The sequence below is a fragment of the Silurus meridionalis genome, chromosome 16 (genome assembly GCF_014805685.1).
Source record: "Silurus meridionalis isolate SWU-2019-XX chromosome 16, ASM1480568v1, whole genome shotgun sequence".
In the NCBI taxonomy this organism is placed as follows: Eukaryota; Metazoa; Chordata; class Actinopteri; order Siluriformes; family Siluridae; genus Silurus; species Silurus meridionalis.
The window spans coordinates 11615270-11628878 of NC_060899.1; the positions used below are offsets into that span (position 1 = coordinate 11615270).

The following is a 13609-nucleotide window of genomic DNA, read 5'->3' on the forward strand; positions in this document are numbered from 1 at the left end:
ATTTTTCCTTGGTTTTTCCCGGTTTCACAAACTTCAAGCCGAAAAACTGAAACCCATAACATTAGACCAATGAAATTTCCGAACGGAAACGAAAAAACGCACCTCACCTGTGTTCTGAGCTGCACGGCATCGGGAGAAATTATTTTATTTTTTTAAACGCACGACGATGCCATAAGATAAACTCTCGAAAGAAATAGTTGTGAAAGGAAGGAGGAAGACAGTAAACAATGACTTTCTTGGTAGGCTACTGTTTAGATACAAGCCGTTGTAGCGCGTTGAGTCTGGGTGAAGGGAGAGCTCGCTAACTCCAGTTGCAACAGAAATCATATAAGCACAGACAGTTTTCCAATACTGCTTTTTATTTTCTTGGCAACAGCGTTACGGGTTAGTCAAAGAAACTTAGAAATGAGCATCAGAAAATAATAAGGACATATTCCTCGGTCTTGCACACATGCAGTAATACTGGAAAAATGCGGCGGAGGCTATTCCCAAAATACCGCTCTGCTCCTAAAGGAAGCGCAACATATTTCACCCGTTACACAGTGTGTAACAGACACTGTCTTTCGTTAAAGCCTGGGTAAAGTTCATTAGTTTCAGTGTATACAAATATTTGTAAAATTCAGTGGGTGCAGCTTATATATGGTGCGCTTTATAGTCCGGAAATTACGGTAAATGCTGCGTCCGGATTTGTCCGTCCTAAATACCATCAGAGATTAAAATGTGTCCTAAATTGTAGTATGTCGGAATGAGTATCCCAATGGTACCCAGATGCTCTATTATTACAGGTAGATTTTTAAATTGGTTGAATCTTAGACAGGTGTAAATACGATGTAATGTAATGTAAATAAAATTATGAATTAAATTAAATAGAATCAAATATTTTCTATTCTATGAGGATTAATGAATGAAGGAAAGTTAAAAGGAGTTTGTTTACAATGACAGTGTAAGTGACTAAGCAACATGTTTGCCTTCCATAGTCCTTTGCTGTACACTCAAATGTAGGTACTATATCTGCCCAAAAAGAGTAAACACCTTCAGTGTATACTGTATTTAGGAGAGTTGGGATGCGGCAAAACTCTTGCTGTTTCAGCTTCGTGTCATGTTTTCCCTGATTGGTATTTCTGTGGATTGGCCATTTTTGGATGTATATTTCTATTTCTAATAGAAAGTGTGATGTCCTTTTGACAACAACAATTTCAAACTGTGATTAATTGTGAATAAATTTACGTGGATCTGCTCTGTCATAGACAGCCAAAACAACTCCATAAAGGTAAGCCTCAGAGAGAGCCTGAAGCAACAAGGAACAAAATGTACTAAATCTTCCAGTAATATAGTTAAGTAATTTCAGCACCTGCTTCCATAGATATGCAATGCCTGTTAAAAGTCTGGAAACACACAGTCTTTCTGAGAAACATGCATTTACCATTCAATACTCTCCAAGTCCACCATATAAGATTTCAACTTCACCATACAATAAGACAATGACCCAAAGCATACATCCAAGCTCATTTGTTGCATATAAACAAATAGGACATGTATTGTCCCATTTGTTTCTCAAAAACCATAATAGACTAGGTGTTCTAGTTGCAGTGCACCGGTCCGTAGGTCAATTGGTACTGGGCCGCACAGAAAGAATACATAACTTACATTATTTCCGTTTTATTTATTATCTAATTCTGAACGATGTTTTATTTTGGAAAATCTATCTATGACTCACTCTTGATGCATGTCTTACATCCACTACCTTCTCACTACCTTCTGCTCCGGTAGGTAACACATAATACATTACCGCTAAACTGAAACCCCCAAGCTAGAAAATGAACAAAAGATAACACAGTGGATTCACTTTTATTATTATATTTAGAAAATACCAATCCAAAGTTTTATGCCGGTCGTATCATTTTATTTTGTCGTATTTATCCGCCACACCTTAAAGGCCGGTCCGTGAAAATATTGTCTGACATTAAACCGGTCCGTGGCGCAAAAAAGGTTGGGGACCGCTGATTTATAGGATATTACTTTTGTCCAAATTGAATTGTTTGCTTCGTTTCATGTCAGTAAAATAAAATGTCCGTTTCACGAAATGTAATGCTTATTTGAAATAAATGTGTGATTTAATCTGCATAAAAAAGTACACATAAAACCCATCACCAATTATATGATTTAAAGCCAATAATTTGAGGTGCACATTAAGTGAGTCTCCTCATAAGTAAATGTCCAGAAACTCAAAAGTCAGCTATAGAATATAAACATTTTTTTCAACAAATCTGGATTTTCAGGATTCTTGTATAAGCAGCCCTGTGAATGATCGCATCCAGTTTGATCGATGAAAGTCCACTTTTAGTCTTTGTAGGAAATAGACATACCTACTCTATATAAGCACTAGTGGCACAAAATCATCCATGTGTAAACTTATCCAAATATCAGTCAACCTCGTCCTGTTGGTCATCAGGTTACACACCGAAGACGGAAGGAAAAAACCACAGGCGTCACTCCAACTTTAATATCTTTGAATCTATGTGGATAAAAAAATATGACCTCGAAGCTACACAAATGCTGAGTCAAATGCATTTCCTTTGTTGTATCCCATAATCTCAAACAAATCCTTTTTTTAAAAAAAACACCCACACAGCTTTTGACAACTGTCTGCAAGGACGGCTAACCGGGTAACATATATAGAGGATCTAGAAAACTAAACCCCAACACATTGCTTTTCCAGAGCACTGCACTTTCATCCAATGAAGGAGTTTTTTTTGTTGCACATAGTGCGTCTAATGAGAAAGCAAAAAGGAAAGGCTGGTGACAAACAAAAAAGACTCAAACAAAGGCTAACTTTGAAAATAGCTAGGAAATGGAAGCAGAATTGGGGGGTTGAAACTTTTCTTTTTCCTCTCTGTTCAAGCTCAGAAGGCTATTAAACTGCTTCTGGTCCCATTTTTTTTCGCTGGCCCCACCTTAGCTTTCTTTCCTGTAATATAAGATCTAAAAGACCCTGCAAAAATTGGCCATTAGAAAAGCCTCCCCCCCGCCCTTGTTTCAAAGTAAAGCCACTGTGTATTAATGCATTACATTTTTTTTTTACCATTAAATCCATTTCATTTATTTCTTCGAGAACCTGCTGTCTGCCAGAGTTACCTTTTGCATTAGTGTGCTTTTTATTGTCTATCTTTGGGGATGTTTCTCTCTCGCTCTGGTTTTTTCTCTTTGCCACAACACACAATTTTTGGCTAGGATTTTGAAAAAGCAAAATCCTCTTCAAACTTTCCAATTTCTAGTTATGAGTTTGCTGTCAATCATAATCATCTATGCAATGCACTACTAACTGCAAAACAAATGCACACACACGCACGCACACACACACACACACACACACACACACACACACACACACACACACACACACACACACATTTATTGATATTCATGCACATGCACACATTTTCCCTCTACCACTTTCCCATATTTAGGGAATAATGATTGCATCTTTGGAGCTTTTCTTCACTAAAGTACGATAGAAATGCAGCGTAAATCGCGCCATGAAGTCAGTTGAAGGAGTTGTAGCCAAAGATAAAGAAAAGAACCAATACTGGAGAAGAATGAGTCCAAAAGAAAGCAAACACTGACCGGTGCCAGGTCTTCGATGCTGATGGGCAGTTCTCTGAGAGTTAGCAGAAGGTCCAGTTGAGTGCTCAGGTATGGAATGTTACACAACTGTGAAGAAAAGACCAGTGATAAAGATGCTGAAAAAGCTGTTTTTTTACTTATTCTCTCTCGTCCTTTCTCTTTCTCTCAAACACTACCATAAAAAGTATGACGGCTGCTGATGGAATGGGGAAAAATCCTCAATATACTGTTAAATAAATAAAATATGAGCTCAGAAACCTTTGCATTGAATAGAAAAGCATGTGAACAAGTGGCACACATGGGTACAGTCGCCCAAAAGGGAACAGTGAAACTGGGTTTTTTCAAAAACAAAGTAGGAGGTGTTGAGGCAAGGTACCTTGCCTAAAGCAACCCGAGCTGTGGCCCTGTGTGTGTGTGTGAGCGAGAGAAATACATTCATAGACAGATAGTTAAACATATGCACGTATAACACATTTCCAGTATCTGTATTTGCATCGGTCTACATATTTGTATCTGATTTCCAATTTAAACTTAAAGTGGGTGTGGCCTAAACAGAACTTAATTAAATATGAACCCTACTATCCATGAGGTTAATGAGCCACTTAGTGACTATTAGGACGGATATGCAGTGTAATTAATATCAACAGTGTGCTACAATGGTTCAGGACCACAGTTTGCATAAACAGCTTTTACGTGTCTATCACTGAGCAGTAGACCACAGCAATGATAGAATTATAATGAATGGACATTTGGGGCCACTCAGATGAGGATGGGGTCCCTTTTGAGTCTGGTTTCACTCAATCTTTCTTTCTCATCCCAATGCCAGGAGTTTTTCCTTACCACAGTTACCACTGGCTTACTCATTAGACATAAACTTATAGGGAATAAACTTATAGGTACTAAACGTATACATTCCAACTTTATCTCTATAAAGCTGCTTTGGTGCAATGTCCATTGTTATACAAATAAAACTGAATTGAATTGAATACTACCATCCCCATAGAAATACTGGCGAAACAAAACTCAGAAGTTAAAATGCCAGCACTGTCCTAAATAAATGGTGTAAATGAATCCTTCATCATAGTCTTTATTCATCACATAAGCTTCATATCAAAGAGTTTGCTTATGACATCATCAAAATAAAAAATGCCCAGACATGCTCCTAACTAGACAGCCTATGAATCTCTCTGGGGAAAAAAAGAAATAATATTTGTAAATGTTTAAATTATTCTGTGGCCATTGCAAATAATGTGTTTGGTATTTCCAAGGTTTGTACAATTTGGATTTTTTGTATTCAGTTATAACCCTATTAACTGGTAGGCATGTAGTTAAATGGATGTACATATGGAAAAACAACATGTAGACGGTAAGAAAGAATGACAGATGATTAGTTCATGAAGACTTACCTCCATCATGAATTGATCAACCATGTGCAGTTCGCTCACATCTCCTTTATAGGACTTGTACATCTCTATATCATCCGCAGTGGGCACATACCTGATAAGTAATGCAAGTGAAATACGTGTTTGAAAGAGAAAAACTATTTTTGCAAAACTATTTGTAGTATGTAATTTGTATTATGGTTTTATGTAGATCTAGATATTAGTTTCATTTTGCTTTGGTTTAGATAAAATGATAACTACTTCATTATTTGTTACCATAAAGGTTTTTAATGTCAATCTGTGATTTGCAGATTTAGACCAATATCAGAGTCTTTGGTAAAGAGATTGTGAGAGTAAATAAAGACCAATAGAGAGCGTAACAATGATAAAGACAGACAGACTTTTTGACAAGCGTGCACACAAGCTGGACAGGCAAAACAGAGAAATGTCTCGGTATCCATCATCCTGACTTTGAACTTTAGTGGATTTTACTTGCATTGAAATTCCTGACAAGAAGCCTCGTTTATCACTCTGCGTATGGAAGGATTTATTCGTAAATCGTTCACAGGAGCATTCACACATGAAAGGTGGTATTTAGGAAAATAAATATTCTTTCAGAAATAATGTTTGTGCTCCTACTTACACTATATGGACTATATCCTTTCTCTTTTTTTGGTAAACCCCATTCGATATTTATTTATGATAACGTCCACTATTCTTGAAAGTGGTTCCACAAGATTTCAAGGTGCGCTTGTGGAGATTTGTGTTCATTTAGCCTCATTTGAGTTTGCAGTAACCTAATTCTAAGACATGATAAGGATCAGAGGATATTTATGTAAAAACCATAGAATTCAAACTTTCCTTTTTGTATGATCTGTATGATTTAGGTCTGCGTCGTATTCTTTTAACGCTGTGCAACACCTCCAGCACATCAAGACACTTAAAATAATTTTAAAAATAGAGGTTTCTCTATGTAATGTGCTTGAAATTAGTGTATGACCACCTGGGAACTGTGAACATCTTTTTTGTCCCTCTCCATTTTCAAGTAACACCATTTTCTTTTCTTCTTAGTTAATTTACACCTAATTCACCTAATTCAAAATTTTGACCTTTTCAGATGCTGTTACACTTCTTTTTTTTTTATAATGGTATATAGAAGCCCTCCCAGCACTTGACCTTTTATTTAGTTTTGTGAGCATCGCACATTTATACACGTTTACTAAAAGACTATGAAATACTGTAAGGACCAGTGTTTGTAATAATAATATTAATTCATTAATTTTTTTTTCATAAAAACTTTATTCTAAACAGGGTTGCAGTGGATATGGAGAAACTCGGCGAAAGATGGAAGTACACCCTATTTTTAAAGAACCATAAAACTGCTCCCCAAATTTACACGACTCTAGAATGCATAATTAATGTGATGTTACATAAACAAATATGCCATTATAAAGTAAACCTAAAATAAATGAATCAGCCTCACACCCAACTGGTAACCTGGTCACTGGTAAGCAGAGTTCATTCATCATCATTTAAGTATGTGCTCTACATTCATTTGGTCTGCTTCCTTCATTTATGGGTATTAACATCTACTGAACCTGACTATTGCATTAAAGCTTTGTTCGAATTAATAAAGTTGACAAATTTACAAATAAATTTGATAGGGACTACTGATAATGAGGAATCTTGATATATGACACATTTGTATGATACATTTTGTCTTAATGGCAGGCTCTTAATTTAAAATGTGGAATTTTTGCGATCCAGATTGTTGCTACAGAAAAGCATTCTGGAGATCTTTTCTTTGTAGAGATCTTAAGTTTAAAGTCTGTGGCTGGGAATCTAATAGAGAAAAGGTGGGCATCAACTCAATCAAACAACACTAGCCAATCATGGGTATCTGTAAGCCCCTGCAGGTGGAAGTTGGCAAATAAAGCTTTCCTCTGAGCAACCGAAAACCAGTCATGGTCAGTGACCATGAATGTTGACTTCCATCATCCGTTGGTAAATGTGGATGTATCCATTGTCTTGACAAAGTTGTGAAAATTTTAACTTTATGCAAATGTGGAGAGACTGTCTAAAAAATGTGCACATATCTGTCTGGTACTTGCAGTCCAGAGAACTCCCTTTAGAATCGCTTCAAACGCACCGTGCTAGTTATGCCAGCCTGGACATTTGGTGCTGTCTTGTGATCATGTGGAATCAGCCATGAGAGAATACAAGGTGAAAATGTTCAAAAAGTGTCATCTTTGTCCAGACTCTAGTCAATTTAATTGGTAGTTAGAAGAATTATTATTCTCATATTATAATAATTATGCAAAATCAGTCAAACATGATTTTGCATTTACATTTTCCTTAAAAGTGTGCTTACACTGAGGTAATAACTTTTCTTTTTATTATCTAAAATAGCCATTTCTAGGTAAACCCCTGAGGGACATCACCACCAACCTAGATTTTAACAGAAAACATTTATTTATTTAACTTGAGTAACTGCTTTGGAGTGTCCAATCCATCTGCCAGCATGTTTTTGGCATTCGAAACTGGAGAAACCAGAAAAAGTCTCCACTGGCATGCAAAAACTATACCACTAAATAAGAGTAACCTGCGCTTAGGAGATGCGAAGTGAAGTTTTAAAGTTCAGAAAGTTACGAAAACGGACTTCTACTTTCTAAATGCAAATCAGAACAGTATGTAGAGTCATGCCGCAAAACCATATTTACATTCGGCGAGCTCGAAATACTTTCTTCCTTTTCTCTTCTACCTGTTCTCCTTTTTTCTCATTTCTGAATAATAAACATGGATAATGGTTCTCGTCAGTTCACATACATCGTTTCGGTATGCGGATGTTTCCAACTAATGTTGCACCCAAAGTGAACTCGGACTCCAGCCGTTTCACAGACGTTTCAGAGTATCAAATCCAAAACCAAAGAGCTAATTATTTCATTTGCCTTGGGACACACCTACACGAACCAGTAGAAAAATCTTCAGTCAACATCCATTAATATTGCATCCATGCTGTGCACACATCTACACAGCTTGTGTTCCTGAGGCCCAGGCAAACGCTGATTTAGATCTAAATAATCACAGCCTGTACTTTAGAGTGTCTTTTTTTCCAGCAGGTGAATCCAGTAAGCATATCTGAAGATGTTTTTCTAGAAAATGAAACCCAATCAAGCAGAGAAAGCATTTATTCCAGCTCTCAGCTTACTTAATAGTCTCTGTCTCTTCAAATACCAACTAATAAAAGTTTTATCATTGAGCCACTCTGATAAAAGGTTCCAGCATCTGCTCTTTATCATTAGCATTAAAGCAAGACTCCAGCTTGCATTACCTTTTTTCCCTCGCTGACATGAACTGCTAGTGACTTGGCCTCTTTTGGCTCCATTAAGATCACTTGCGAATGCTAGACTATAGTATTTTTTGAAAGGACACGTTCTTAAAAAGGCTGCTTCTATCCTTACATCAATCTGTTGGGTACATTTATTGAACCACATCCAAGTCCATAAAAGTTTCTGAAACTTGTGAATAATGTTAAAGCTGCAACAATAATGCAGAGAATATTCTTGTATATATGTATAAAGCAAGCTATAGGCAGGATCAGGCAGGATGATTATCTTTATAAATTGAAGCAAGGATACAGATCTGTCACGTATACCTGAGATACCTGATTTTCCTGAACAGCTAATAACTTCTCTCAGACTGCATGCAGAGAATGCTGGCATCCTACAGCTGTTCTAGACAAACTATCAATGTTGAATTTTAATCTTACTGACAACTAATGGACGTTTGAATTTTTGTCAGAAACAAAAAAATGTGAACGTTATCATAAATGATGTCGATGATTATAATTTACTATATGTCAAGCATCTTATCTGGGGTTTTTTTTTTCAGATTTTTTGCGAAGTGAGGTTTTTTGTCTGCAGGTAAGAAATGAAAATCACAGATGGGCTTCTACTCACGAGTATTATTATAAATCTAAATGTATATGTATTGTCAGCAGCAATGCATTTGCGGTGTGTGTGTGTGTGTGTGTGTGTGTGCGTGTGCGCGTACGTGTGTGTGTGTTTTGTTTTTCCTACCTCCTGAGAGAAGCAATGTGTTCATCAGAGAGGCCTCCTTCAGCCTCATCAACAATGAACAATTTGTCCTTGAGTTCTTTAGGCTGCACTGGGAAACTTTTAAGGAAAATATCTGTAAAAAGAGTGGAAGAAAAATGAAAACAAATGTAATTTTTCATACACATACACACACCTCAACCATGCTTGCAGATGCACATAAAAACACACACCCATTAAAAGCATTCCTTCTGACAGGAAATCTTCCTACCCATGACGAAAAATCTCCAGATGCATTTGCATAATTACCTCTGCATATAAGTCTTAGGTGCCTACCTGCAAGCTGATTTCTATCATACCAAATCTGAATTGATGAGAATTTTGTTTTACCTAATGACCTTGGTTGGTGTATGCGAGTTATAGAGACAGGTCATGAATATTCCGAGATATAGCGCCATGCGAATAAAATGAAGCAAAGTACTCATTACATGCTTCGCCCCGGCAGCACCGTGTTCAAGGGTACTGTCAAGAAAGGCAGCATAAACCTTTATTCTTCCTTATTTTAAATGGGTAGGTTACTGCAAAAGAAACAGATTTGCTTTTAATCCTGCCTGAGCAGGAAGTCTAATCATGGGCTCTCTATGAATTTAATTCACTGAGCCAAGCAAGGACACAGCTGGGCCACTCAGTGAGCAAACTAGAAAGCAAAACCAGTTACAAAAAACAGATTCTACATTCATGTCACATGAATTTTCTCTACATCCTATAAAAAGGGTCAGATTTGTCCGTATACCTTCAAATGTACCCCAATCCTATATTTCCTTTGTATCGCTTAAAAAATAGAGAATTTGAGGTAAGAACAAATTCAAAAAATTGTATGTATCAAACTGCTCGATGTTGTGGTGAACCAAGTAGCCGCGTTGTTACTAAGAAAAAAGTAATTCAGCGTAATGGGGAATAAACGCCGAACTTCAATCAGCAACATACTGATGCCCATTTATAAAGAACTGTTCTACCTGGATTCAGTTTCACTTATGGCAGTTAAGAAGGCAGTACAGCACTATAGGATTCACTTAACAGGTCTTAAACCAAGGAGTGGAGAACGCTTTTTTTACTGTCAGAGTAAAGAAAAGTGTTTTATTTAGGCATTTCTGAAGGAGCCACACTTATCCTGGAGGATTTCTAAATCCTTTACCGAAGCACTAACACATAATTCCCTCGCTGGGGGGTTGATCTCAGCCTTTTATGCAATACTTTTGTTCGGGGGAAAATTATACACTGTTTATTTTCTGAATGTATGATTGCACCTCTTTACTTCTGAGAACAGAATGTTTTCTACTCATGACTCAACTTTGCACCACCAAACTTTTCCAGCCTCAACAGAGCTTTACATGCCTCAACAGAATGACCTTTGAAACCCAAAATTACTGGCAAACTTCATAAAAGAAATTAGCTGCAGGTTATATTAGTAATTGACATATGGGGACATTTCAAAACTGTGTTTTTTTAGGAAGTGTGATTTTTTTTTATGGAAATCCCTGGTTTCACACTGACTGAAGAGAATAAGAACGATTTGTCTCTGGAAAGCTCTAAAATTTTCACAATGTTGAAAAAGACAAATTTTCCACACAAATTCATTTTAACGGCACGAGTTTCGATTACTGCAGTGCGCATTTTTGTTTGAGCATTTTTTTTAAATATATAAATAAATACATTTCTATAGCGCTTTTCACAACAGACATTGTCTCAAAGCTGCTTTAAATTTATAAATATAAAAAGAGGCAAAACTTTAACGCAACACACGTTTATTCACGACGTCCTTACTTTACTCAGATATAAAAAAAAAAATTTATAAACTCCAGCGGAAAAATTATTGTAATCATTAAACATTTGTTTAACAGATGTGCCAAGTTTCAGATCAAGCACCAAAATCCGCCATGATGCGTACATCCGGCAGTTAAAACCGTCCGTGTGGAAACCAAAAGTTTTGTTTGGTGTCCTGATGATTTACGTAATTCAAAACACCATAATCATTTTAAAACATTTACAAGAATATTTTAGCTTCATGTTTTATGTTGAGTATAGTTTTACTAATAAACATACATTTGCATAAAGCATCCATATTTGTCCATACCCATGTTGTATTAAAAACTATTCAATTAAGCCAATGCAGGTGTTCATTGATGCACACCCTGAGTTAAGGTACTTCTAGTACTTGGCATTGTAATTATTCTTTCCACTTTTGACTCTGCAACTGGAATAAACAAGTGAAGTTAATGGGTTGAACAGTGAGCTGTTTGTTCTGCCAGGCCTTGAAGGTGTTGGACGATGGGCAGTGTTAAACAAGCATCTCAAGAGTCTTCCACAACGTGCAGCATAATGCTGATAGTTACGCATGAAGCTATAAAGATACTTCTGACCGTTCCTTATGCAACAGAATATGTTGAACCTACAATAGGAAAAAAAAGAGCTGAGTCATCTAGGAAGAAAAAAGGTCTTTTGCAGTGGTGTCATGGCAGGAACAGAATCACTTGGAACAGGATAAGTTTGCACCTTTACCATGCTGGAGTAAAGAAGAGGCAGCAACAACAGGTATAACATAAATGTAACAGCTGAAAGCAGGAGGCATAGTAGTTGGAAAAGCTTAGTATTGCTGGGTCACATACAGAGAGAGAGAGAGAGCCTATATACTCTCGGTGGCTGTTCCTGCTTCTTCAAATTTGAGACACAGCTTGGCGGGGATTGCTGATAGCCTTCTATCAGAACAAAGCTTAGCAGAAGCAAATGCACTACATCAGGTTTCTAAACTAAAGTTAATGCTAACTGAAGCTGTTTCCTCAGACTTCCCCAATCAATAACCTCACACATTTTGTAGTACGTCCACCCAAGCAAGTGATGAGTCTATTCCAATACTCTTTAAGTGTATGTTTTATCTCTAACACGGTGGCACAGTTGAATTGAAAAGTAAATAAAAAAGTGCCCACAAAATGAGATACAATGGGCAGCAACAAAAGCAGTGGGAGCTGGAGCAGTGGAGTTTCTAACCACAATGTAAAGGCTATTCATGGTGGATTTTTTTATATGTAAACTTGCCATACAAAAATAGATGCTGCCCACTGTCTATTGGGCAAGGGATGAAATTTGAACAGGCATAGTCGAGAGATGCTATTTTCTCAATAAACACAATTTGATGTGTAGCATCACTTCCAGAGATTTGTGCAGAACCTGGCGAAGTCTGGTATCTTCAGAGAACAATATCAGACTTCTGAGTAAGATTCATTTGGTATTAGAAATAGGTAGGAACCCATGTGGCAACTTTGATATGTTGTCTGGACAAAGAAAACTACCGTGGCCATCTAAAATATTAGGAATCACTAAGTAAACATGGATCGGCAACTGAAAATCCAGTTGGCTACCTTTGTGACTCGGGTTGAAAAGTAAGACCAAATCAGCAAAGCTGAGTTCTTTCATCCATTACCCAAATTGTGTAATGATTATAATGTGTCAAATTTGTTCTTTGTGATTTATAAAGAAACAACCACTAGAGAAACCCCACTAGTTCTCAAAAACACTCTGGCGTTCCTCCACAAAAAGCAACCTTTAAACTTAAAGTTTACCGTTTACCTGCATGTTCCTTCAATGCAACATCCCTTAAAAATTATTGGAATAGCAAAGCCAACTATATATATATATTTTTTTTTTTTTGCTGTAGACTGAAGACATTTGGGTTTGAGAACAATATATAAATATGAAACATATATAAATCATAAGATATATGAGATTTCAGCTTTAAATTACAGCTGGATGAATTAAACAATGTAAAACAGAACCTGTTGTAACCTGTTGTATAAGACCACCCAAGTTTTTGCTGAGCAAAAGTTTAGGAACAGATATGAAGTAGGTTAAAATACAGAGAACTTAATATTTGGTTGCATATCCCTTTCTTGCAATAACTGCATCATTTCTGTGCCATCCCCACATTGTTGGTTTCTTCTTTTCTTCTGCTTGTTCAGGCTTTTTCTGTTGTTTGTTTCAAGCAGTTTCTCCTTTCACTCTACACTTCAGTAGATGAAATGCATTCTCAATTGGGTTAAGGTCTGGTGATTGACTTGGCCAGTCTAAACCTCTTGATAAAGTCCTTTGTTGAGTTGGCAGTGTATGTTGGATCACAGTCTTGATGCATGCTAAATTTCCTCTCAATTAATTTGGAAGCCTCTCTCAGTAAATTGGCAGACGAAACGTTCCTAAAATCATTCTGCTGCTACTATCATCAATAATGATTAGTGAGCCCATTCCAAAAGCAGCCATGCAAGACCAAGCCATGACACTACCTCCACCATGTTTCACAGATGAGCTTGTATGTTTTGGATCATGAGCTGATCCTTTTATCCTCCACATTTTGGCCTTTCCATCTCTCTGGAAGAGATTAGCCTTTGTGGGTCATATCTGTACTTCTATGAATTCAAATTTGGCATTCTGATGCGTTCTGCTGAGTGGTTTTGTGATCTTGTGAAGATTAAAACCAAAAGTAGATATTCAGAGCTATTT

General features: G+C 36.9%; 1 protein-coding gene across 3 annotated transcripts in view; it reads right to left on the reverse strand.

The window, feature by feature from the left end:
- LOC124398623 (formin-H) overlaps positions 1 to 13609 on the reverse strand; it is a 42252-nt gene that overhangs the window by 13206 nt on the left and 15437 nt on the right. For all 3 annotated transcript variants that reach the window (XM_046868817.1, XM_046868816.1, XM_046868818.1), the window contains exons 9-11: positions 9086 to 9197; positions 5031 to 5121; positions 3625 to 3711 (exon numbers count right to left, since the gene is read on the reverse strand). In XM_046868817.1, coding sequence (XP_046724773.1) covers positions 3625 to 3711; positions 5031 to 5121; positions 9086 to 9197 — 290 coding nt within the window. The remainder of the gene's footprint in view (positions 1 to 3624; positions 3712 to 5030; positions 5122 to 9085; positions 9198 to 13609) is intronic.